General features: G+C 39.9%; 2 protein-coding genes across 2 annotated transcripts; both read right to left on the bottom strand.

The window, feature by feature from the left end:
• Positions 1–2,395: 2,395 nt before the first annotated feature.
• Positions 2,396–16,269, bottom strand: ltn1 (listerin E3 ubiquitin protein ligase 1). Its single transcript, XM_073479289.1, has 32 exons — positions 16,159–16,269; positions 15,744–15,950; positions 15,452–15,550; positions 14,721–14,951; positions 14,572–14,624; positions 14,291–14,471; positions 13,336–13,509; positions 12,948–13,138; positions 12,316–12,463; positions 11,969–12,226; positions 11,492–11,806; positions 11,039–11,251; positions 10,847–10,888; positions 10,297–10,486; positions 9,957–10,196; positions 9,722–9,875; positions 9,442–9,592; positions 9,119–9,320; positions 8,844–9,000; positions 8,409–8,522; positions 8,176–8,303; positions 7,948–8,083; positions 7,689–7,833; positions 7,189–7,402; positions 6,495–6,732; positions 5,973–6,050; positions 5,651–5,837; positions 4,676–4,841; positions 4,362–4,582; positions 3,952–4,146; positions 3,583–3,750; positions 2,396–3,208 (listed from the first exon to the last, which is right to left on the bottom strand). The coding sequence occupies exons 1-32, from the start codon at positions 16,198–16,200 to the stop codon at positions 3,146–3,148; spliced, it is 5,301 nt and encodes a 1,766-aa protein (XP_073335390.1). The 5' UTR covers positions 16,201–16,269; the 3' UTR covers positions 2,396–3,145.
• Positions 16,270–17,958: 1,689 nt separating this feature from the next.
• Positions 17,959–25,392, bottom strand: tmem135 (transmembrane protein 135). Its single transcript, XM_073479250.1, has 15 exons — positions 25,216–25,392; positions 24,617–24,744; positions 23,945–24,037; positions 23,736–23,769; positions 23,561–23,626; positions 23,207–23,253; positions 23,081–23,122; positions 22,811–22,990; positions 22,652–22,721; positions 22,391–22,558; positions 22,069–22,132; positions 21,863–21,939; positions 21,588–21,686; positions 20,725–20,792; positions 17,959–20,506 (listed from the first exon to the last, which is right to left on the bottom strand). The coding sequence occupies exons 1-15, from the start codon at positions 25,351–25,353 to the stop codon at positions 20,371–20,373; spliced, it is 1,410 nt and encodes a 469-aa protein (XP_073335351.1). The 5' UTR covers positions 25,354–25,392; the 3' UTR covers positions 17,959–20,370.
• Positions 25,393–26,717: the final 1,325 nt, after the last annotated feature.

The following is a 26,717-nucleotide window of genomic DNA, read 5'->3' as shown; positions in this document are numbered from 1 at the left end:
AGCTACGTGAACACAAAACAGGACACGCAATGTTGTTTGCTAACCTTGTGTTGTAGACCTTCATTTCATTCAGTGCCTGAAAATGATTTAATGTTCACTCATGATGAAGTAAGTATGGAAGCCCATTTCTACCAGTTGGAGGAAAAAAAGGAAATAAGATGACAACTAAGCTTGATAAAAAAAATATTCCATAATTATCAGATACAAATCAAAATTATGAGATTAAAAAGTTAAAATTATTAGTTAAAAAATCAACATTTATCTCATAATTTAGACCCTTATCTTAAAATTATGACTTAACATGGGAATACTTTTCAGAATTTGCAGAAATGGGCTTCCATACATAAGATATCATACATACAAAAAATACAAGGATTGCATCGTAAACATGTTTTGTTGACTAATTGAAGGATCTGCAAGTGTAAACCATTTCTCCAGTGAATGACTGCATAGTGACCCTTTAAAAGTTCAGTTTGTAAAACAGAAATAGCTTAAAGGCACTTAATTTTTATTACTTTTTAATAAGTTTTAATTTTTATTTAATTTTTATATGTTTTCAGATATTTTCAAAATATCTGAAGTCACTGATCTCCGTGTCGACTGGAAGCCGCCCCCCCAAAAAATACTTCCTCTTAGTCAGGTATGTTAGCAACATTTAATCTGGGTCTCTGAATGTCACAAACGACAGGTTCCAGCATTGTGTCTGAATTTATTCATCAAATCCATTTGAGTAATTAAAGATGGCACATTAATAATCCCTGTGGGATCCCTTATTAAATCCCTTTTAATATTCCCCATTAATTATTTGGATGATCTGGGAATTTATTTGTCAGGAGAGCTAAATGAAACAGAAAACGTAACAATAAAATTGTGATCTTTGTTAGTAATTTAACCTCCCTAGATAGTCCGGATCAGTAATCTCTTTTCTTTCAGGTTAATGTGTACACATCTCCAAACATAGTTTTACTCTTGTCCTTCACAGCTGTGTCTTGGGCTTATGCTGCCATCTCCTGGTAGGGGCTGACCTACATTGTGAAAAGAATAAGGCTGCACAGAGGACTGTACTGTAGTTCATAACATTTGCACCACTGCTTAATCAAGCAGATAATGAGCAATAAGATTTGAAGCTGTCTCTGTGTGTGTGTGTGTGGGTGTGTTGTGTGTCAAAACTCGTGAGACAGGGGGATTTCAGTATAAATATTTATGCCCGGCAAACAGATCAATGGCTATTAAAAAGGTCAAGGGCAGATGATGATGGATGCCGGGCTGTATGTATTGATAAAATCTGACCGCAATAATAAATTACAAATGCACAAACACCCAGGCATAGACGGCAAAGCAAACGATAGGGATAAATTCATTGATCATGCTTAATCTGTCATAATTAATTCCATAGGAACAACTGTGATGAGAGCACGCCTCCATTAAACAGATAAATTATTCAACATGAGGAGGAGGAGGTGGACCCAAGATAAATGAGTGTGGGAGACTGGAGCCAGCAGTCACAGGCTGAGGCTAATTACAGTCTTTTCTTGGAAACTAGCACAGGTTAACTTACAGTAACAGTTGTATGGAAATATCATATAACTGTAATTGGAGGCTCAGGTTAACATAACAGTTCATGGAAGCACTTGGGCTTCATTACTGTTCACTTTGACTAAAGTGATGGCATATTGTAAATGTCACATTTGTTGACCTATATAGCCACTTCTTCATTTTTAGCACCGAGCTGGTCCCAGTTGGAATCAAATATCTCTGCAGTCCCAATAGGTTTACCTTTAAGCTAAGTACATTTCTTCAGTTTGTTTCTTTTGTGTTCATTAAGTCGTTATATTTACAGAACTAAGCCATCAAAACTGCAGTATTCTAGATAATGATCGACATCAAGGTATAAAAAGAGGCTAGCTTTTGGCAAAGGGATTTAATGAATCATGAGCATAACAATACACCTGGGACCAGATGTATAAAAACTTTGTGAGTTCAACAGTAAAAGTCTGTGTATGCACAAAGTAAAAATATGCATGAACAGTCTTTGTGCCAGATATTTATATACTCCTGCATATGCATTGTTCTGTAAGCCAGCCATTGGGAAATGTAGACACTGTATTTTGTTCTGTACTCAGTCTGGTAGCTGTAACGTCATGTAGGGCGTGCTAGTTCAGCCTGTCGTCTTGTTAAACAAAGCTATTAAATGAGTCTTCATAGATGATAATTAATGGTAATACACAAAACTATAAAGCTTTGACATAACTCGCTGCAGTCTATTACATTCAGATCAGCTCAAGCTTCAAGCACATCACAATTCATTTTTACAAATCAGTTTCTGTGTGGAACGTGGTTTACATATTTTCTGTCTGTGTGCTTTGTTGAATCAAAGACAACATGCATCTGTTGATAACATCCACCTGGTTGTATTTTATTTACTTTCCAGCATCATTTACAGCTGTATGCAGGCACAGGGAAGGACACATATCACATTAGCTTCTGATATTTGTGAGCAGTGGCATTTAGAAATGAAAAACCTAAACCCTAAAGAAGCTCCCTTTCTTGCTTTTCATGTGTGATCTCTCCATGTCATAATATAATAAGGCATGTCACTAATGAGACATAATTTATTTACACTCCTAAATATTAGGAAAGATTTGTGAAACCTGGGCATTGCAGTACTTGGATTATCTTTTTTTGTTTGTTTTCAAAACGACTCACTTAAACAGGTGTTTATATGAAGCACCTGGACAGCTTTGGTGTTCCCAACTTTGCGATTCTGCCTCTACACACCTGCATGTTACAAAGAAAAATTAAGTCAAGAAAAAGGATAAAAACTTCATTAATAATAACAAAAAAAAAACAACTGCAGGGACCATCTGATGCTGCGCATTTACAGCACAGTAAAGAACTGGTAAAAAACTGCTGACAGTTTATCAACCCTCACTGCTGATTGTGGAGATAAAAGTCTCCAATTCTCACTAGATTTTACTGTACCTTCGTTCAAACCTCCACTCAGCACATGAAACATGATTTTCTGAACCAAACAATGCCCCCCGGTGTTGTGATCTAATAAACTTTCAATAACTTCCTTTGTGTAATCACAACCGATACAATACTGCTTGATTGAAGAAGTGTCAACCTTTTGGCCGACTGCATGTTAGAAGAAGGTTTCTCTGCACAGTGGACAGGTGGACTTGTTGCTGGAAGTGAACCATTTGTACTGTGGGAAGATGATGAGAAAAAAACATAGATTAATGTTAAAGACAACAACAAATTAATGTCAGCGAGCAAAGTATGTTGACTTTAAACTAAGTGTTGTCATGCATTGAATTGTGTCTGGTATTTGTGTGATTTGAGACGGAAAGTGTGTGTAACCAGCGTGGGCTGAGGATTTATGAATTATGCCTTCAAATCCTCATAAAACATAATTTATGCAAGATTACTCATACATAGCCGAGCTGCAGTTTGTTGCCATTGCTATTGTTCCCTCTCTCTTATCAAAAATTTTAAAAAATGCTCAAAGTTTATCATCATATCATAAGATCCAGACAGCCCACTACTGGATGTAACATGATCTCTACACATAAGTCTCACCAAACATGCTGAGTGGAATTTTTTCTTGCAGGTGCGGCATCCCTTCTTGGGCAGAGAGTAGTTGGAGCCGTGGATGACAGAGAAGCAGATCATACAGTCCTCTATCCCCTCGAAGCGCTTATCCACGTTGTTCTTCCACAGAGCCAGGCCCTCCATTATACTGCCATTCTGAACACACACACACATTTACATCTTTCTGATTTGTTTTCTTTTTCAAAATAATCTTCACCACCCTCTTGGCCTGTACTGCTCAAGAAAACTTCACCGGTAGGGATTTAACCTAGCTTCAGGTCTTCAGATCTAAGAGCAGACACTACTTATAAAAAACAGCTTCTCGAGTTTATATCCACTGTGTGTCTGTGTTTCTACCTGGTGTGTAAGGTAGGTGCTCAGCTGCAGCATCCAGTTCCTCCACTGCTGAACGGCAACCCCCACGCGCCTCCCACTCTCGACAGCGATGGAGCCTAAAGGGTAGTTCTGTGGTAGCTGAATCACCAACTCAATGAAGATATCATCCACAGAATAGGTAGCAATCACCTCCCGAGCTGCTGAGCGGGCCTTCACCTGGGGAAAGAAGATAAATAAATAAATAAATAAATAAATAAATACACTGTTTGCCTTTGCTATCGGCAGTCTTTCAGTCTAATGATCAGACATCTGCTTTACAATCTGCCTATTATTCCTGGAGAAACGCAACGATCAGGTATGCTGAGGTTATTAAGAAGTATTTAGAGATACACACACACGCACAGACACACGCACTGTATTTGGTAACTTACAGTCATGCTGTCAAACATCTGAGTGCTGGAGTGGACCGATGAGATCTCCTGCGCTGAGAGAACAGGGCTGATGTATCTAATAGTGAACTTCTCCACAGCTGCGCTCACTCTCTTCTCCTGGCCGTTCCACCACAGCCGCACCATGGCAGGCAGGTCCTGCACTGTGCTGTAGTACACACTGCAGGCCAGATGGGGGAGCTCCCACTCAACGCTCTCGCTTTCTGCAGGCAAGACGCACAGGAGGGGAAATCTAAGCTTGTTTACATTTCACAGCCCGTGTACAGAAGTCATGTAGGTGTGTGAGTGTAACTTACTGTCAACAGCCAAAGACAGGCTCTCTGTGAAGAAGGTTCTGGTCTCCTTCGTCTCTGCACCCTGGCCCGGGTAGATGGGGTTCTCAGGCATCAGTTTGAAGAGGTGGAGGAGGAGTTTGTTGAGGGAGCAGCTTCTCTTAAGATACTGAGCATAATGGGCACGCAGCTAGAAATAAATCAGAGGAGCAGTCAATACTAGGACAATAATTTGCTATTAACTTTAGTCTTCTCAGACATCATACAGACTTGCTATGTTTCCATCTAGATGTCAAGCAAATCTGAAGTGACCTTTTGAAATGTCGCAAAGAACACAAAAAGATAATGCAAATTAGGCACATTTGTTTACATGGACTGTTTGGAGCGAATAAAACAAGCAATGCAATGCCTAGTTTTATCAGAAATTAGTAGTTTAGACTACATTGCACATTGCCATAAGAGTAGAAGAAGCAGAGGTTGTGAACCGTAAAACAAAACCAGTTGTTTGCCAACCGGCAATAAACCTCGAGAAGAGAAAGGATGAGAAGAAGAAGAGGACAAAGAAGTAGTAGTAGTAGTAGTAGTAGTAGAAACAAAACTATTTGCCTTGGCTAGCTACAAGACAAAAATCAAGAGGAGGGAAAGAATCTGTGTTGACGCTGTCGACCCTGAAAACTTCTTCTTATACTCTGGTAGTGGAAACAGCTGATAAGTCATATGAGTTGAATGTTCGGAGAAGTTTTTTACATTTCTCATTAAAGGCATTAACATGTTTCCACAAACAGCAAAAACCACCTTGAGCGTGCATGAAACCTTTTTGCAAAATGAAAGTATGTTTTTTCCACTGCGATACTCCAAACTGCACATGAAAATGCTTTGATGGAAACACGGCCACTCTCTCCATGAAAGTTAAACAAGAAAAGATAATTAGAAGAAGAAACAGCAGACACATTGTACAAAGCATCTGTTATTCTGAAGCCAGGCCTGATCATGACTCACATGTGAGGGTGAGGATTTGAAAAAGGTGAGGAGCAGCTTCCAGGCCAGTAAATAGCCCAGGATGCACGAGTACTCCACACTGAGAGGCTGGACCACTGCAAATTCTCCTACTTGAAGTCCTGCCAGGATGCTGTCACACAGCTCCTCACAGGTCGACAGGACGGCCATCAGAGACGCTGGAGGAGAACTGAACACAAAAATAAACTGTATCCTGTACATATTTTTTCTGCTACTGTAAGAACTCACATGACAATACTTAGAATCAAGCAACTGTCATGTATGTGTAAAACCCACAGTAATATGAACTCCCTCACTGACTTACAGACATGGCTCATCACTATCATCATCAGACTTGCTGTTGTCTCCTTCTCCATCACACTCAGGCAGCTGAGGCATCACCCTGTAATGACAATAAGCAATAAGCAAGTATGTTCATTTTAGGTTTTTATCTTGTGGTTAGCATGAGGTGATAATTTTCAGGGGCTTAAAGGGGATTGTATCACTTGAACTTGAAAGGTCCAGTGTGTAGGATTCAATGGCATCGAGCAGTGTGGTTGCAGATTGCAACCAACGAGACACCCCTCTACTGAGCTTCCCATACGGTGGTCAATAAAAATGTTGAAAATGTGAAAGGCTAAAAACATTATTACAGAAACATGGCGGGGCAACACTGCAGACTCTGTGGAAGAGAACCCACTTTCCTTGTCGGAAAATGTTTTTGTTTCAGGTGATTATACACTAATGAAGACATGATTACAAAATAATATATTCCATTTCTGCACCTAAATCCTACAAACTGGCCCTTAAAGGAAAAGTTATCCATACTCTCAAAAAAAGTCCTTACTTTTCTAACAAGTGGTAGACAGTCATCTGCAGAGGCCTGGCCTTAAACAGCAGCAGAGGACAGAAAGTGTTGAGTAGTGTCTGTAGGGGCTCTGGCAGGTTTGTATTCTGGTCCACGATGAAGCGCGGGGGCAGGGAGTTCTGTTTTAGCTGTTGCACAGGCACGTATGTCAGAGCCACACCAACTGACTGCAGCACCGCCAAAGGGAACACAGGGTCGTCTGGTTCAGTGAAGGCATCTGCATTTAGACAACAAACAGACAGAAGGACTGTGACTGTTGCGCACAGTGATGATATAAATTTGTCTTAACTGCTTGTATTTTGTAATGGCAGGTTTGGAACAAAGTCAAACATGTGAATGTTGTTCATTTAGGATTTGTTGTTGTTATACTTTGCGATATGCTCAATATAGTGGTGGAATGTAACTACGTACATTTACACAAGTATTTAATTACAAAGTTGAGATACAACCATGAGTATTTCCGTTTTATGCAGTCGTTTACCTCTACTCCACTGCATCTCTGTACATTAAGCTTGTAGTGGAGATTTGTTACAGTGGGTATTAGTACTTTAACTGAAGTAAATGATCTGAACACTTCTATGAACGGGTAAATGAGAAGCAATTATTGTCAAATTTGTTTCTCAGAGATTATGCCATACCGCCTAAAATAAAATCCACACACACACACACACACCTGTGATACTGAGGGGCAGAGGCAGCAGCAGGTTGTAGATTCCCTCTACGAAGAAGTCCGCCCATTCACCAGCCAGTTCTGACGGCAGCTTCTCCAGGACTTCGGGCGAAGATGATGTGAAGAACTGGTTCAGATTCACTATCAAGGCCGCATTCTCACACACAAACAACTGCACCCATGGGTTCCACAGACTGCGCACATTCTCGCTGGCAACCTGAGATTGAAAGAAAGCAAATAAAGTGGATGAAAATGTATCACCAAAAATATGTAGAAGTGATATTTAAACCACAAAACATTCTTTTTTATGAGGAAGCAGCAGAGTAGCATATTGAGTAACAATAGACCTGAGCTCAACAGTTCAACACCCCATGACAGGAGGCATCCACCCTGCCTCATTGTCCTGGAAACTAAATCCTTACAAGCTCATGGAAGCACTACTCTATGGTTGACCCTGACCTCAGAGTCACAAAACAACACAAAGCATATGATCTCTGTCTCACCTCCAACCAGGCTAACATGGAGCAGAGCAAAAAGTCCCACTGGCTGCCCCCGAGAACTGTCGAACGATGAGTCACCAGCCAGGACAGGAAACGCATCATCTCCACAGTCAGGTTCAACTGTTCTGGAGTTGCTTTAGACAGGTCACTGAAATACAAAGACAAATAAAGATATATGAATAAAGATTATCTATACTTCAACAATGTTTCAGGAGATATTAATAAATATAAAAATGTGTAAATGTTTTAGTGATTACATCACCTGCCAAAGAGGAACCAGTCCTCCTTGCTGTTCCTCCACTCCATCACGGTGGCCAGGTTTGCTTGCAGGACCTCCTCCTCTACTTGTGTGTTGGCTTTTAGACAGCACAGCAGCACCGCTAGACATCCATACACATCTGTGACACACAGCCAAAAATTATTATTATTTGCTTTGTTCAAAATGCCTACATATGCATTTGTGTGCGTGTGTTTAAATGTGTATTCTCACTATCGTTCTCTTGCCAGTTGATTATTCCAGCAGTAGCCAGAGCAACGAGAGTCTCTCTGTCTTCTTTGGTCATGGTGGGGCAGAGCACCTGGAGCGTGCTCAGTTTGCTTTGAGACACTGGGAACAAACTGAGTAAAGACAGACAATATTCAATATGTAAAATCATGATAACAGTAGCCATATAAAGGCTTTGAAAGTGAAAATTAAATGACACGAACAGGTAAATTATTAACCTGTCAGCGCTGCCGTAAAGCCTCCTCACAGTCGCATTGTGAGTGGCTGCCAAGTTGTTGGTGAAGATGTAGTTTTCTAGAGTCAAAGACCATAGACCTCCATCCTCTACTGACCTACAGGGAAACAATACGCATATATTCAGTGGATAGTTCAAATAACTGCCTAGGAAAGTAATGATGCACAAAAATCAATGCAGATACATTTTTCATCTAGTTTCATCAGAAGAGGATATATTTATTAAATTTCTTTTCATCCATCTGTGTAATCAGTTATGTTTTGATAGATTTCCAGATCATGTTAAGTCCGACAAATTATTCAGAGGCTCTGCAGATCAAGGTGACTAAAAGTTCTGTTTATGTAGAAAATCATTACACGCCTTGATCTTGATTTTAAGTTAATTCCTCCTTCGTCAAAAATCAAAGAGTGTAGCTAACCTTGAGTAGAGTTTTTCCAGTAGATCTTTCATTGGAACCAGGCTGTGGAGACTTTCTGACAGGCCCCAGTCAGTCAGTAGACTGCGATAAGCAGACACTATAGCAGGGCTGTACTCGACCTCCTTACACCACTGTAGTGCGTACAACAGTTCTGAAACTGTTCAAGAAAAATATACATATACGAAAACATGTTAAAGCACATCATAGATTAACATATTTGTAAAAAGGGTAAATAAACACAAAGTTACAGACAAATGTCCTGTGTGTTTGTGTACCTGTGTGCCTGAGGTGTGAAGGACATTCTAACTCCTTTTGGTCAGGAGGTATGAATGCAACAGACCGGGCCACCCTCCCCAGCAGGGCGCAGGCACACAGGTGGGCCGGCAGCCTGGTTGACACCCTAAACTTCCAGGTGTCCATGGAGGATTTTTCATAGACTCCTCGGTGACGGCTGGCCAGTAAGGGGGTTTTGACCCACTGCAGAGGACATAAAAAAGTGAAAGAACGATGTGTAAATGTCACCTGTTCAATGGAAACGGTATCCATCCACAGATAGTTCTTCATAACTAATAAGTGCCTGAGTTATTTGCCAGCTCACCTGAGGAGGTAAGGCTTGTCTGATTCTTGTCCATTCTGTCTGGTTGGGCATCAACTGGGTAAAGAACTGGACAAGGAGGGGGGAGTCTTGATCGCAGACAGAGATGATTGTCTCCACTAAGCTTTGTACAGCCACAACTAGAACCTGTAGACTAAAATGTACGCCAAGAAGAGTTAGTTGGAGCCACAACAAAGTTTTGAGACAGATTCTTAAGAAATGGCTGAACCTATACCAACACAAATCGATATAAACACTACATCAGAGGAAGGTGTGTTGTTACCTTTTGATGTCCAGAGAGACGGTGAGTAGTTGATTTGTCACCCAAAGGGCTGCACTGTGCAAGAAACCTCCTTCCTTGACCTCATACTCAGAATGTTGGACCAATGACTGGACCCCAGCTGCACACACTTTCCTCAGCTTATCTAAAAGTGAGTCTTTTGAAGCAATATCAACAAACATTAGTTATTTAGCTTATCTGACAGGTATATATGTTTGTGAACTGTGCCGGTACCTACCAGACAGGTGACTATGTGTTTGATCTTGGGCAGTGAGCTGGAAGACAGTGAGCAAGAGTTCCTCAGCAGAGAGTAGCAGAAGACAGTCTTGTACTGAAGAGAAGAATGTGGAGGCCACATCACAGATGAAGGAGATGAGTGGCTCCATGTTGCCTGCATCTGACAGACTCTTGGTCTCGGACAGAGTGGCGTGGAGTTTCTCTAAGATCTTCTCCATGTACACCTCCCCTATCAGAGGCTCTGCGCAAGTAAGAACAGATAGCAGATGATAAGAAAATCCACAAAAATTTACATTTCTAGACGGAAAAGATTTTTTTGCTGGGTGTGTGTTTGTGTTCACCATTGTTATGGTGCTGAGAGAGGACCAGGCTGATAAGAGTCCAACTGTGGTTGCTTGTAGAAGAGGTGGAGCAGGAAGAGCTGCGTCCCACCTTGCACAGCTCCTCAGTCAATCCCAGGAGCTGCTCACCCAGAACTGAACCTTTCAGCCAATCAGCATAGCTCTGAAGAGCGTCAGCATCTGCACATGCCTGATAGGACGGACATTGGAGTTGCACATTTATAACAATGTAAATGCGGCGTATCAGTAGTAGGACTGCAACTAATGCTTATTTTCACTGTTGAATAATCAGCCAATTATTGTCATGATTCATCTTTTAGTCTTTAAAATGTCCAAGAAATTGTGATAAATGCTCATCCCAATTTCCCAGAGTTTAAGAAGCTGGAACCAACCAGCAAATGTTTGACATTTTAGCTTGAAAAATGACTGAAGCGATCAATTGATAATCAAAATAGTACGGATGACTAATAGGTTTATCAACTAATTGTTGCAGCCCTATTAAGTAGGTAAACCTTTTGATGAAAGTCTTTCCAAACAAAATGACACATACCCTCTGTATTATTTGCAGGATAATCCCCCACTGTAAATCCATCTGGAAAGCAGAGTGAAGAGCACGAATGTGAACACAGAAACAACAATTACAGTTGAATCTACAGCAAAAGAAGGATCCTCACGTCTTATAGGCGTTAGACATGTGAATCAACAACAGGTTAAATGTTATGACATCTGCATTTTACGTTACCGTGGTGATGTGGTTGAGGATGCGGGTGGTCTCCTGCCGGCTGCAGCAGTAGAGCGCGCTGAAGACCATCTCCACCAGGTGCTCAGTGTCTTGGCGCCCCTTCTCAGCCAGCCACACCACCACCTGCTCCAGCAGGAACTGCATCGCTGGATTTCTGAGCTCGTCCCGCTGCTCACGGTTCTTTGTTGTTTTTTCATCCAACTCGACCAAGGTCTAAGCCAAGCAATATTTTGAGGAAACAGTCAATTGCATTAAAGAATTCTCAGGGCTGTTAAAACTTAATACTTAATTAATGTGAAAGGGCCAGTGTTTGCAAATACTTCAAATGATTCTCTTCAAAGACTTTCTTAAAGTGTACCATGTTTTTTTTATACTGATCTCATCCCATTTTACCAGAACCACCTTCAAAAGATTACAAACACGATTTCCCACTGATCATCGAACATGACTTACACTGAAGACCCTGGGTGTGTGGAAAGACCGCAAGAGAAGGGAGAGGAAAACAAGATGTCTCTCTGACTTTTTCTCATTCACATGCACCAGGCACAGTTGGGCCAGCTGGCACACTACATCCTCAAAATGCTTGGTCTGTGGGGACCCAAGTGCCTTCTCGTTCACAAGCTCTGACGCCGTCTGCACAGGCCTCTCAACACCACCTTCCTCCTCAGCTCCAGTTTTCTCATTGTCCTCTGGCTTAGAGAAACACATCTTGACAGATTTCTTCTTCTGGGCGTGCTTTCTTTTTACTCTCTCGGGGTAACGCATTACCTGGATAGAAAGAAGAATAGAAGGGAATAGATTTATTTAGGCATTTTCTGTTTCACTTTGGCCACTTTTTAAGACATGAGTGGCTCTGACAGCCATATTGATTTGCTGTATCCTTTGTGCCAACATGGAGATTTCCCTGAATTCTCAAAAACACAAACTTACCTGCAGCAAGGTGGCTACCCCTTCCAAAGCCTGTGGATCTGCATCCTTGTTGTCGACATAACGCACAAACATAAGACCAAGCCCCTCCCAGAAGTCTGCAAGAAGCCCTTGAAAGACATCCTTGCCTTCATTTGCTTCATCTTCACTGTGTAACCCTGCTCTTTTCTCCCAGGAAACGAGCATTTCAGTGACCAGAAGGAAAAGAGGACCATTCTGAAGGGAGGTATTTGCCAGAGCCTTTTCCAGGAGTGGCAGAAGCTACAAAAAGACAAACACAACAATGTAAGAAAGCTAAGAACTTAAGTAGATTTAACATGATTGAAAAATTTAGGATTGTGTGATCCCACCTGCTGTGAAATAAGCATGGTCCGTAGTTTTTTCTGATCCTCCTCCTCTTCTATATGCTGCAGTATGCAGTACCTCAAGCACTCAACAACAGAAGTCACTATAACGGCACTTTCTGATGGGCTTGTTGCTGCACGCTCACTAGACAGACTGAGAAAACACACAAACACTTAAGGTTATACAGTAGAGCTGCAATTAATGATTGATTCGTTGTCAACTATTAAATTAATCAGAAATTATGATTTATAACATCTAACAAGAGTAGCAAGTGCATCATTTTATATCTATATATCTAAAGTAATGTAAATGTTTGTAAATTCAAATACAAAATGAATGCTCAATGCAATTAACAGTGTTCCACATTAAAAAAGGAAACTTTCTTCATATGTGTATACTTAGAATTCAAATAATTAATTTTCTTATATTCTGATTAAAATTTGAATAGAATCGTTTATTTGATTTGAAAATGAAAAGACAATGAATATATAGTCAATATTCATTTCCCTTTAAATTTGATATATAGTAAAAATAAATTAGCATTTAGCCTAAGCATAGATACGCACGCACACACACACACACACACACACACACACACACACAGACACATACACACAGACACATACAGACAACTCACCCTTGTATGAATGACGTGAAGAAGGTGGTGTAGAAGTCCAACATTGGGTCAGTGACCTCTTGGGGCAGTTTGCTGAGGAGTGGCATTAGATTAGGGTGGAGTGCTTTAGCCATGCCTTTGCCACCATCTTTTAGCAGAGCCCAAAGTTTTGGTAAGAAGCCCTTTTTAGCATTCACATGTGTCCAGCAATCCTGAAATAGGAACAGAAAGATACAAAATTAGACGCAACCTTACTATGAATCTACATCGGTGTCTTTACATTTGTGACATGATTAGCACAGGTTAATATATCTCCTCCTAGCGCAACCTAGTAAGTCTGCAGACTAACATATGTCATAGATAATAAAATGCATTAGAATGTGAGGTAATCCTTTCAACACAAGCTTACAGGGACTGTAGACACAACATGAAGAACAGCCTCCCACACAGGAGGCAGCACTACAGGATCTGTGTCGTCAACACTGAGGAGAACAGCGGGGCAGAGTCGCGCTGCTTCAGCCTGGACCAGTCCTGGAGTGTACTCACACAGAGCACACACCATCTCGAAAAATGCCCCTCGCACCTGTGGAGCAACACAATGTAGTAAGGCAACTATCTTCTTCACGACAGATTACTTATATATATTTATTATTATGATTATTATTATTATTGCAACAGTATTGTTACTGTATATGTGGCAGCACAAACAGACGTCATTTTTTGCATTTTATGTTGCAGTCAGCTCAACTGTAGGTGTAGGACAAATGTCTTTGCAAGATTAAAACATGTCTATGTTGATGAGTCAGTCATCCAGGTCATGGTAATTCTAAGTGCTGTATCGTAGGCAACTGGACTCGTTTCAGTTTCTTGAAGACGTTTCACCTCTCATCCAAGAGGCTTCTTCAGTTCTAACAAACTGGAGGGGAGTTTGCAGGCTTTTAAAAGTCGCAAGGATGAGAGGTGAAACGTCTTCAAGAAACTGACACAAGTCCAGTTGCCTACGATACACCACTTAGAATAAAACATGTCTACAAAATATGATTGTGCAACCTAGAAAAGGTTTTCTCCTTAAATTTTTTTACATGTAAATGTAGCAACAGTGCAAGAACACCACAGACAAAATTATTGTAACCAAAGATAAATTCTGATTTATTTACACTTTATCAAACTTACGTTTTTCAGTTTGAACATGAAATATCTTGTCTTTGTACTGTATTCAATTGAATAAAGCTCGATGAAAACCATTGCATTCTGTTTTTATTTGCAAGTTACTTATAGTCCTGACTTTTCTGGAATCAGGGTTGTACATGGTTACGCATTTCAGGTTCTGTTATAAGTACAACAGTTCAGTTCGGTGCCAGTACCTGCGGTGTCTTGTGTTTGCTGTACTTCCAGAACTTCCCAGAGTTAACAAGATGTGCTAGTCGTGGCTCCAGGGCGGTCCTGTCATCCTGGAGCAGCAGGGACAGCAGTCTCTTCACCCCCAACAGAGAACTGGTCAGCATGCGCACATATTTGGCTTCTCTCTCCTCTTCTGTTACACTTCTAGGGAACAGAGGGAACCAGTGACTCTGACAGAATATATTATCATTGTGTCAGTGAGAGGAATGGACACAGAGATATCATGAGCTAAAGTTTAACTTACTGCGGATCGCTCAGCGTGTCTGCTGTCTCCTTTAGCAAAATATCTTGAAGCACCTGCAATATATGAATACAAAATGTTATGTTAAATTTAGCTCATTAGCTTAAAGCTCAATTCCCTTTGTCCACACTAAAGCCAACACAACTACTCACGTTAAGGATCTCATCCTTGCAGAAGCTGAGAGCCTCAGGCTGTTTGGTGGGTGAGAAGGCAGCCTGGAAGGCCTGACACGCAGCAGAGGCTGCGGGTGTGTATGTGTCACACTGGGACAGAATCCAGTGGCCCATCAAGCTCTTAAGAAAGGGTGCCAAGCTGCGACGCACCTTCTGCACCAGCTGCTCAAAGGCCTGCTGGGTGGCCTCCCTGATCCGGCGATCGTGGTCCTGATAGACATAATGTAGACCTCACATGTGCACTATGCCATAAAAAACTCTACACATATCCCATATACATTTTGGTTTGCACTAACTGGACAATTTTAATAGTCATATTATTATTTGTAAATAAAAATACCACACTGTTTATAATTACACTGTTCACATTGTAAATATTACTACAGTGTTCATATTGTAAATATTATGTATATACAAGTCAATTCTATTTCTTATCTTCTTATTATATTGTTTATTTTTTTACTTTTTATTATTGTTTACTGTAATTACTGTTCTTTGGCTGCTGTGACAAAGACATTTCCCCATTTGCGGGACAAATAAAGGAATTCTGATTCTGATTCTGATTAATGAAGACAAAATTCTTCTTATGTGGACACACCTCAAACACTTGAAGTCGCACACATTTAAGTCTCGTTAATTTAATGCATCTGTGAAATGGGATAAATAACTATCAGTGTGACACAAAAAAAGGATTTCAAGGATCAGCTCACCACTGATATCTTGCAGTAAATCCTGGGCCAGTATGGCAATACACCTTTCACCTCTTCAGCATCCCGCTCCTGACACATGGACCCAAAGTCCTGCACAGCCTGTGGAGAGCACACAGTATTAAAACACACATCTGAACCATACAACATCCTCAGACTTAAACCCAATTCAAGATTGTTATTGGTGTCATTTGAAGTGTTAGATTAAAGTGCATACGTTTTATTTATTAACATGGTTAGTACTTGGTTGTTACATGTGGTTGGTAAGTTGGAACAACTTGAAGTTCTTACTCACTTTAAGTCTGGTGACAACATCCCTCTTGGAGAGTTTCCTGAGCACCAGGCGGAAATCAGCATCTACCAGGTTGTCTATCTCCTCCGCGCCGTGGACAGCAGGGACATAACTCAGCTCTGAGTTGACCGTTGTGTCAAAGCCCACGAACCCCGGGATGACACCACCCTCCCGGGTCAGTACCTCAGCAGCTCGGCCGCTACTGGACGGCTGGTAACGGGAAGAGAAACTATGGGTTATCAAAAAAATCTCAGTAAAATGTGGTAACGGAAGTGTCTTGATTATGAAACAGTTCGGGCATCAGTCACACGTAGGGTTAGCTTAGCTGCCTGCTGGCTGCTAACATGAAGTTTATATTAGCTTGTGCTAGCAGTCTTACTTTAGCACGTTACGTTAACTTACAGAAACCGGTACTTACCCGAACATTTCCTTTGGTTCGCTGTTTATTCTTACCCCCCATGGATACACATTAACCTTAAAAGTGTCCGTTTCAGAAGGTAACTTATTAATGAGTGGCTTTGGCAGCAGTAATGCTGGGGAATGGAAGCTACTGCTCGTGCTCATGCTGCACAACTGAAGACTTCCTGTCGAAATATTTCAAAATAAAGCGTCAACCTCAACATTAATCACGCGTGTATGACGTGTAGTAGCCATACTTTACAATAATACAGCTCCGCTATTTATTTATTCATTCATTTCTCCAGAAGTACGTGAAAATACGTGCATAGTCAAAAATAGTCCTTAAATCAATAATAATTATTTAAAATTACGTGGTGTTAGTACATTTGAGTACAAGTGAGTACAATATACTCAAAATAGTCAAGACTATTCCATGAATAAATGATTTGCCTTTTTACAGATGATATGCACCATAACGCCATACTGGTTATCGAGTCTTTACTGTTTTTTGTATGTATACATGCATACAATAGTTTTCATTTAACTACAATCAACATGTTTTTTTTTCTCTTTTTTAAATGAGATGTCACACGCTTTTATTTTGAATAGGAACTCATAAAACAAAAGCACTTACATGTGTTTACTTGACACAGATACTCACTTCCGGTATGGATTTCTTCCCCTTATCTATTTGGAGTCAACTGAAAGCATTGTGTGCTCATCACTGCCCTCCATTGACACACTGCAGACACTGCAGCCCTGTAAATAATGGGACATGATTCTGTTTTTGTCAGACAAGGGGGAGTTCATTTTGGCCTGAGAGTGATGGGAGAGGGAAGGTCTTCAAGTGTCGTCCGCAGTGCATAAATTTAGTCAGTACATTTCATAACAGCTGCTGTCTGTCAGGCTAGATTATTTGTGTATGGGTAGCCTGATGCAGACACTAAGGTCAGGAGTCTTGATGTTTAAAGAAAAAAGGGGTCCTCCTTATTGGAAGTGATATTTTTCATAGTAAATTTCATGGCATCCTGCTCATTTAGGAGGCATCCTCTGAGCATCACATCCAAGTTCACGGAAATTCAGCCATTTTCAAGGAACCTTATCACAGACAAGTATTGGCAAAGGGGAATTTTATGATAGTGTGGTTAGGTGAAAGCTTTAGGTTTCCAAAATCATGAGAAATCATACAGTGGGACCCAAGAATATAAAACTGCATTGACATTTGAAGAAGCTGAAGTTGCCTTTATCTTGAACTCTGACAACTAAAACACCCAGCACTCTAATTATACAGCTAATGGACCTGGCTACAGATCTACAATAACATATTACATCAACAGAGCATCACACTGCTCAGCCTCTACCATGTCCCAGCATCTGTACTACATCAGTGGATCGAAAGATGAACTGTCTAAATGACACACAATATAAATTCAACTTTTCAACGTGAGGTGACATGACAACATGAGGAGAGGACGACACATGGACACAGTACACGTACCTTACCTATAACTCTTTCACTAACTTACAAGCAAGCTTTATATGTAGAAGAGTTTATTTGAAAATTTGTGAAACAGCTTAGAATCAACTGTAGCTCTTCCATCTTCTTGTGACCTTGAGATATGCAGAAATGCAACAGAGTGAATGAGGAGTATGTGTGGATTGTCAGTGTGCCGTATTCCCAACAACTTAACTTGAAGAAATGTCGACTGTCTACTGCCCTGAGGATCAAAAGCCTAATGGTTGCTCTTTACATTATCTTTCTCCTTATCATTAAAATGATACGAGATCAAAATTAGTACAGAAATCAAACAAGTCACACTTAGAATTAAAAAATATTTTAATATACACCCTTTTTACATAAATCAAAAACATTTACAGAATTGTATTATAATTGAGTAGATTTAGTTAATATGTCACTATTTTTTCAAACACCTTGTCTATAAATATGAATTTTGCTCTGCATTCTTTACAATCATGGCTTCATGTATGGAGGTCAGGTGTGTCTAAAGCTGGGTTGAGTTAAAGAAGTGAAAGCAAAATTTCACATTAACAAACAGTAAATAATTGCCAGAAATTTGAGATGTGTACCAAAAGATTTTACACTTTTACAGTCTAATTATATGCAATCATTTCACATCTGGAATGAAAGTGTTCTGAATGGCCCCAAAGGGAAAAGACGTCATTTGCACTGAGCACAGAAATTTTACAGGAACCACAGAAGTGCCCACTGTCCCCATTATTTAATGAAGTGCAGAACCACTCTGACTATTTATCACTTGAACATGAAATATTCAAGTCAAAACATCTTTTTGGCAGACATCCTCATCTCTCAGCAACGAAAATGAAAAACAAAAGCAGACTGAGCTGTGTGCATTTTATTCACAGAAACCGATTCCTTGTTGCCTTCAGGCAAACACGTCAGTGTGACAACAAATTCTTCAGTAAACAATGTTTCGATCTGTGTTTCAATCTAATGTGGATTTTAAGCAACGGGGTTCACCTCGGAACCGACACTAAATATTAATTAAAATGCAAACAGCCAACACCATTTTCTTGGAGCTCTTGTGAAACTACCACATATTTAATTCAAACTGTGTTTAGCAGTATTAGTAAATATTTAACATTGAAGTCATTTCTAATCCAAACACTTTCCAGAGAGTGGAATGAAAAAGATGGAGCAGGTTGACCTTAACGATGCCTTTCTGATATTTGTGAAGAAAATGTTTTTTATAGTGCAGAACTTTGATTTTTAAGAGCGTTACATGGATCTGCAATTCATCCTGTGCATCACATGACAAACTTGGCTCTTCAGTGTTCTATAGTGATGTAGCTCAAGTAATACATTTGTAAATTAAAGGCTGTTTCGTAAAAACTTAGAAGCCCATTCTCTGATCAAAAGGTTTCTTATCACATCTGAACAGTTTCTGCAGTAAATAGAAGCTACATGTGTATCTGACTGTAAACCAGAGGCACCTATTTTATCTGTTCTATGCCATGTTCTCACTGCACCATCCACCTCTGGCCAAATCATTTATAATATATGATTACATGTTTCTTATTCAACATTCAATGTTTAATACACTTCAAATATACCAGTCTCTTTAAAAAATAGATTGCGGGAGAGAAATGTGATTAGTGACAATCTGCAACCTGTAAATCCACATTTTAAAGTAATCAAGTTAGTGATCTGTGTGTGCTGTGAATGCATTCATTGACATTATTAGTCTCAATATAGCTTACAAGTAAACAACGGATTTATTACATGTTTCATTAGCTGTATTAATTGTAGATTTATGTGTCTTCAATGTAAAATTATTAGTTGTTTTTCCCCATTAAATGACATAAAAAAATTGTATATTCTAATCACCATCTTCCCCATAAAATTAACGTCCAAATTCGGCATGGTCCTTGATGCTTTCTTTTACCCCATTAAGCTCTATTGTAGTAATTTCTGTCAAGTGTCGTTTAAAGAAGAAGAGCATTTAGAAATCAATGAAATGCTGAAAAAAAAAAAAAAAAAAAAAAAAAAAAAAATCACCTGCAACAGGTTAAAAATGGTGACTTTCCACCTGTGTTTTACATCCTATTTCACATCACAGACCACAATCTAAATACATCTCATAATCCCATAATCTAATAAAGAATAAAATATTTGATAAGGCTACATAATTATAAATATCATCAGTTGCATCCATCGTCTTGAAAAAGTACACATTCAGAAATGATCAGGGAATAATCTCAAATTCCTCCTCAGATATCACTGTGTCTATTCCAAAAAGTTTAGTTAGTGAAGTTTCACCCGCTGACATAAGCAACCATCCGATTAACCAAACTGTGTTCAGTCAGTACAAACAGGTAACTTGCAAAATAAAGAAACATTACACTAAAAGGATAAAAGGAATGTTTTTGGATCCAAAGTGAAATCTTTAATGTTTTGCAAATTATTTCCTCAAAATAATGCATTCCATTTATTTTACCAGTTACCTGTATCCATACAGTCCCCGTCAGTCGATGTGCTTGCGCAACACCACGCTTGACACTGGCTACACCTTGCTTTGGACAGGCCTTTTACATCCTCCAAAGCATATCCCATCACATAACACGAACATCACCACTTCTGAGCTGTTAGAACATCTTTTAAAAAATCCATAAGTTACTCAGAAAGAACAGTCAGAACTGTCCATTTCCCGTTGAGGTAACCCTAAAACCCATCCCAGAGCTCGGCCCCAAATCATCCGAGTTGGATGTCGGCTCCTGGTGGGAGCATGGTGGTGAAACGAGGGTCCAGTTTGGGCACAAAGCCTTTAAAGTCCCTGGAGGCCTGAGTCCCAAACATGTCTAGAACCTGTCTGTTCATCAGAGCAAATCTAGGAGAGGAGACAGAAAATCATCTCTGTACCATCATGAAAATTACAAGTCAGAGGATTGTACCGTGGACAGAAAGAGTCCGGTTATAGACAATCTATCACGACAGGATTGGATTAAATTGTTTACATGCTATGGGTCAATTTAAAAAAAAACATTTCAGCTCACTTGTTATTTATAACAGATTCTCAAAATACAAAACAAAAAAAAACACTCGTACCTGCCCTTAGTCAAACGCAGCAGGAACTTCCAGTATGTAGGCCTGAGGTTCTGCACTTCCATGACGGCCTGTGTAACAGTAATGTGTCATACATTATGTCCTTACTCAGCAAAAAAAAATAAAAAAATAATATATATATATATAAATATATATATATATATATATATAATTATGAGTTGGTTCAGTTCAGTTTTATTAGTCATATGTAGCTTAACACAGGGCCATCAGTACACTGAAATGTGTTGGATGAGAAAACAAGTCAGCTCAGCAGTAAGCGCATGAGTTGCATTAACAGCACCAGTCATGTGAAGATGAAATAAGATTAAAAAAAAACATATTCATTTAAAACAGCTACAAGAAACTCAGTTTGTGTTGACTCTGGTGACCCCTGTGGACAAAAGCAGTAAGAGCACCATCATTTCCTGACAAAGATCTTGATCTGGCTGGTGCATGCCAGTTTGTTTTGTTTTTTTTTGAGCAAGTGAAAGAATGATGAGACATATCTTTAATACTTTTTTTTTCTTTTTTCATCACAGTTGTTTGCAGGATGCAGAGTGGTGACTTTATGCATCTATTTATGGCTATGTAAGATTAATGATGGTTACCTTTCATACACCTACGTCACATGTAATCCTACAGATGTGGCTGCCCAGTTATAGTAATTTTGTCAAGCTTAAGCTAGAGTTATCAGTATTCCCTAGTAATTTTATAACTTCATAATAATAAACCAACAAGCCATCATAAAATGCTAGATTATAAGATAGTTGTCCTGCTGCCGTCTGGCAATACAAAAGGATCCATAGCCATAACACCAGACTACAGAGCCGGGCGTCAGTATGCATGTTCGTGTACATGTTACTTACAGCTTGGAAACAGATAGCAGTGGAGACGGCATATAGGACTGTGTCTGCATGGGGGAAGTAGGGGAACCGTCCGGCCTCAATGCCCTTGAAGTACATGGTCTATGGACGGAGAGACAGAGTGCATGTGCTGTTAATGATAAACTGTCCAACACAGATAAGCAGACAAGTACAATAACACCACCCTGCAAGCCAATTTTCGGTTATCTGTTTTGACGAAAATACGGTGCTTATCAGAAAATGATTTGTCTGCTTCATGCTCAGATATTTTCTTTTACCTCCACCAGCTTCGTGAAGAGATACATGGATATCGTCGTACTTTTGTAGAAGAACATTGACATACCAGCCAGGAAGCCTTGAAAAACAGCGAGAAATGCAAACAGACAGCTATCAAACAGAGTAAATCAGCTGGGACATAAAAAAAGGCCAGAGCAGGATTGCCCTACAGTGATTTCATTTGACAGTTTAGGCAATCCTGCCTTACCAGCAATCAGTGCATGGAGTTCATCATCAATGTTTCGCAACCAGCGCAGCAAGCAGCTTGTTCCCTGTGTGAAAGAGGAACACACAGATAAAACTTAAAATGTAAAACTCACATGACAACACAAAAGAGGGGAAATGTGAATCAGTCAAAATCTATCAAAAATAGAAATCAGATATTACAAATCAAATGTGTCTATAAGGTGATGGGAGGCAGAAATATCTGTTGTACAGTCGATATATTCTAATACTTGGAGGCAGTTGTTTGCCAACCTAAAAGCAAGAATTGAAGCAAGAAAGAAAACAGAAAAAAGTATGAAATGTACCTTGTAGATACTGACAAAGGATCCTAGAAAGGCCCCTAGCTGGAAGTTCTCTTTGTTGTAGAAGAGGGAGGGGAGCCGTGAGGGTTTAGTGAACATCTGTCTGAACGTTGAGGGCACTTTAAGACAACACTGAATCAGGTAGCCAACGCTGAACATCCTGACAAAACCCTGCACAATGCCAGAAAAGAAAAAAAGTATTTAATACTGTGCATCTGTCATTTAATGATACAGAATTTGAGGATTTTTAAATCAGTGTCTTACTTTAATGCAGTAGGAAATGCAGTTATCCTGGTAATGTTTACAACATCTGTGCCTTGGACCCTTTTTGCATCTGAATTATTAAAAAAGAAAAAAAAAGTAAATACTGGGCACTCTTTCTAAAACCCATATGTGCCTGTGTTGAGGTGTGCATTCTCTCACATGGATTCTAGCAGTTCCCTGGTGTAGGCTAGCAGAGTTTTCCTCCTGGAGCTGGGCCTTTCTGCTGACGCCAGCGAGTCCTCAGTCTCTATAGCAGCTGTCCTCTCAAGGGGCCTTGTGCAGGTGTGTTCTGCTGCCGTGACAGAGTGAGTAGGAATCTCTTCTTTCCCAATGATGAACCTGTCACAGAGAACGCACACCACACCTGTGAGTTTTACCAACACAGCAGGAATCTAAATCAAGGCATTAGTGGAAATAGGGATCACTTACTTTAATGCAGAGAATGCAAAGCCTTTGAGACCATCTTTACTCCTGCAGCAAAAAACAAATTTAACTCCAAATGTGAGCATTCTCCTTTATAAATGTTTCACATTTGGCTGTGAGAGTTTGTCTGACCTGAAGTAGAACATGTAGAGAGATGCAGTGATGCAGAAGAGGAGCACCTAATGGGAAAAAGGGACAAAACAAGGGCATCAGGAAAGCAGGTGAAACGTAACCATCAGGCCATGCATATGGATATTTACACTATGCAATAAAATAGGGGCTGCTGGACATGTGGCGTAATCTACTGTACATCCAAATATTATTCTCCAGCTGGTAAAACAGTCGTGCGGAGGCGTGGCTACCTGATAACAGAAAGCTAAAGCAGACCTGAGAGCCTGTGACGACAGACACGACTCTCCCATATTATGTGCGATATAATTAAGCTCTCTTCACTCTCACCTCACCCAGACCTCCCTTTCATCTTACCTCGCCATGCCTGATGGGTTTGACCATGCCTCGTGTCACTGCCATGCGGAACAAAGTCTCAGTGGCCTGACAACAAGATTACAAGATTATACTATTACATATACATTGTGTAGCGAAAGCAGATATAACTCATCACGTATAACAATAACATTTAAATGAACAGAGTAGCTCTTACAAGATTTGCCATGTATATTGTCAGCAGCCCTCTCCTGGAGGGGAGAAAAAGACACAGAATCAATATTTATTCAAGATTTATCCAACAATTTTATTAGATCCCAAAAAAGAAAGTGCCATTTTTTGTGTTTTAGCACAAAACATGAACGTACTTTCAGAGAGTAGGAGTGGCAAGAAAAATCGAGTGAAAGTCAACAGACAGAATCTCACCTGCTCTTGCGCTCCACAAGGATGGCAATATAGGAGGCAGGCAGCGCCGAGCCAAACCCGGCAGACCAGGAGTTGAACCCTCCCAAAAGTTTCCTAAAGTTAGGAATATACAGCATTATTGCACTGTTTGTTTGGTGGTTTCTGTTTTTTGTTTGTTTGCTTTTCTCAACTGGAAAGCAATGAACAGACTCAAGCACACTGTCAGCCCAGATTTTATGTAAAGAAGTAATGCTTTGGTCAAATTTAAGTCTTTCTTTTCCTTTTAAATCAAAAACAAAAATGTTATTTTAATATTTGTATGGTTTGCAAATGATTTACGAGGAAGGAAATGCCAACACATTTTTGTTGGACCTAAATGATACACACCACTGATTTTTCGTGAGGAACATTAAATGTTGACATTACATTTTGTTTACCAGAAAAATCCACAGGGCACATTTAAACAACTCTGAACAAAGACACATGACTGCTTAGCTTGTAGGCGTGTGTGAATTAGCTTATTTCACGCTGCTGTGTAAACCATTAGATCTTCAGTTTTAAGAACAAACAGTCAAACTGATCCTCAGATGTGTCTGCTGAGCTTCTGAAACCCTTGCATCTAATCCTGGTTATTTCAGCTGAGCTGTGTGATTGATAGTGTGCATCTGTGTGACATCTGCTGGACCAACTAACCTGAGAATGCAGAAGAAAACAATGTAGAGCCCTCCATTGGCAGTGAGGAAAGAGGTAGACCACAGGATCTCAGGGAGAAGCCTTTTTAAATAGTAATCCTTCTTCCTTCTCCTTAGAATTGCTGCTATCTGCAAAACACAGCACACATTTGGTTGCCAAACATTGCAAAATCATTAAAAAAAAATGTGGATGATTATATGAACTTTGCACTGGGGACTGGTGGTTTCAGCAGCATTGCGGAATGCTTTTAGTGTAACAAAATCTGTGAAAGGATCAGGGCTGACTGGTCAAACGAGTTAACTCCGGAATTCAGCGGTTTGCAGAACTTATCAGATGATGTTTTTCAGTTCACTGGTAATTAGCCTGTAACTCATGACTGTGTCAAAATGTGTTTTGTATAAAGGCAACCTGGTGCAATGTTATTCCTCTTTTACAGACTTTGTTGTCGTGCATGAACTTGACCTTAGCCCCCGAGTGTAAGCTAGCGTCATGTCAGTTTACTGCTTGTCTAAGTAGTAACTAGTTAGCTTTACTAGGTTAGCAAGCTAACTTTAGCTTCAGAGTGTCCACATATTTACAGGTCAAGCGGTGAAACTTACCAGGTAAAGAGGGGCGTATATTTTGAAGGAGACCTCCAGAGCACCCCTGGTTACATCCACAGCGGCCTGCACACACGACGGGTTCCACGTATGGCCGATCTCGTAGCAGCTGTGCGGTATTTTGCTGAGGGCAGCCATGTCTGTATACAGACAGCCACCGCCAGGCACCAGCAGGAAGACAGCAAGGCGCTGCCGGGCGCGTGCACTGTGAGGGGAGCGCGGTCACGCAAAGGAGCTGTGGACGCGCACGGCGCTGACGGGACTGGACCATGGATCTATTATAAGATAATAATAAGATAATACATCCATGGACTGGACTCATGGATCTGTACACTGATGGTTGTATGGAAGCCCATTTCCGCTAGTTAGAGAAAAACAGACGATGAAAACGCATTAATTAAAAGTAAAAATCCCCAAAATCATAACTTTGAGATGAAAATGCATTATTATGAGATAAAACGTCAAAATGATTAGATAAAATGTCATGATTATGAGACGAAAAGGCAAAATAATGAGATTAAAGACACAATTATGAGATATAAAGTCAAAATTATGAGATTTAAAGTCATAATTGTGAGATAAAGCATAATTATGAGATAAAAAGTCAAAATTATCAGCTAAAAAAACAATCATGAGGTTAAAAAAGTCATAATTATGGGATAACTGTCGACTTTTTATCTCATAATTCTGATTTCACATTGGATTTTTGTTTCATCAGTCTTATTTTTTATCTTTTGTTTAATTTGGTGTAACTGGGCTTCCATAGAACCATCATACTGGTCAACAAATAAATAAGGAACCAGTGGTTTGTTGAAGAGATTTCCTTCACGATTTGGTCCATATCAGCCTTGATTTAAATATGAAGTCACTTAATCATCTAATCATCAATATTAAAAACCATAGGGACAGGTGGCACAGCTACAGTCAAAATTAATTTTACAAAATGTATGGATCATTTTTTGATAAGTATGAATAAATGTATCATTCCTTAAAGTCTGCCTTCAAAATGAGGTTTAGTTCTCTCAGGCTTAGTTCTCTAAACCTGAGGTCTCAAAATGCAATATTAGGAGACATGGCACTTGTGCAAAAAGCCCATTATTCATTAAAAACCAGAATCAGAAAGATTAGTATGAAAGAGGTGGATAGCTGTGTGACAAGATGTATGAGATTTGTTCTCTGCTACAATGCTGCTATTCCCCACCTGCTCTCTCACTGTGGATATAGACCATCTAAATACGTAAATCTGCCTAAATCTTCAACTAAATGCCTAAATCTGGAATTAGATTAGGCTTAATCTGACACAAAGCATTAACCACCACTGTAAAAAGTGTGCTAAGCCCTGTTGGTGCTCAAATTGATGCATGTGAATGTAAACTCAGTGTTTCTTCCATACATCTGGTGACAGTGGAGATAATTATACCCTGCATTTGACTGTGACATAAAGGAACAGCACAAACATTGCAGAGCCACAAACCAATTTGAGAATAGCATGGTTTAAGTTA

Source organism: Pagrus major, chromosome 13 (assembly GCF_040436345.1).
Source record: "Pagrus major chromosome 13, Pma_NU_1.0".
NCBI classification, from domain to species: domain Eukaryota; kingdom Metazoa; phylum Chordata; class Actinopteri; order Spariformes; family Sparidae; genus Pagrus; species Pagrus major.
The sequence above is the reverse complement of the archived record's forward strand: the minus strand, read 5'-3'. Positions and strand labels throughout refer to the sequence as shown.

Coding starts and splice junctions, on each gene's coding strand:
- ltn1 (XM_073479289.1), bottom strand. CDS start 16,200: ATGGGGGGTAAGAATAAACAGCGAACCAAAGGAAATGTTCGG. Junction 14,952..15,451: donor TTTACTGCAAGATATCAGTG/GTGAGCTGATCC, acceptor TATGTCTATCAG/GACCACGATCGCCGGATCAG. Junction 14,472..14,571: donor GACACGCTGAGCGATCCGCA/GTAAGTTAAACT, acceptor TCTGTTCCCTAG/AAGTGTAACAGAAGAGGAGA.
- tmem135 (XM_073479250.1), bottom strand. CDS start 25,353: ATGGCTGCCCTCAGCAAAATACCGCACAGCTGCTACGAGATCGGCCAT. Junction 22,722..22,810: donor AGGGAACTGCTAGAATCCAT/GTGAGAGAATGC, acceptor TTAATAATTCAG/ATGCAAAAAGGGTCCAAGGC. Junction 22,133..22,390: donor CCTTTGTCAGTATCTACAAG/GTACATTTCATA, acceptor TCTTTCACACAG/GGAACAAGCTGCTTGCTGCG.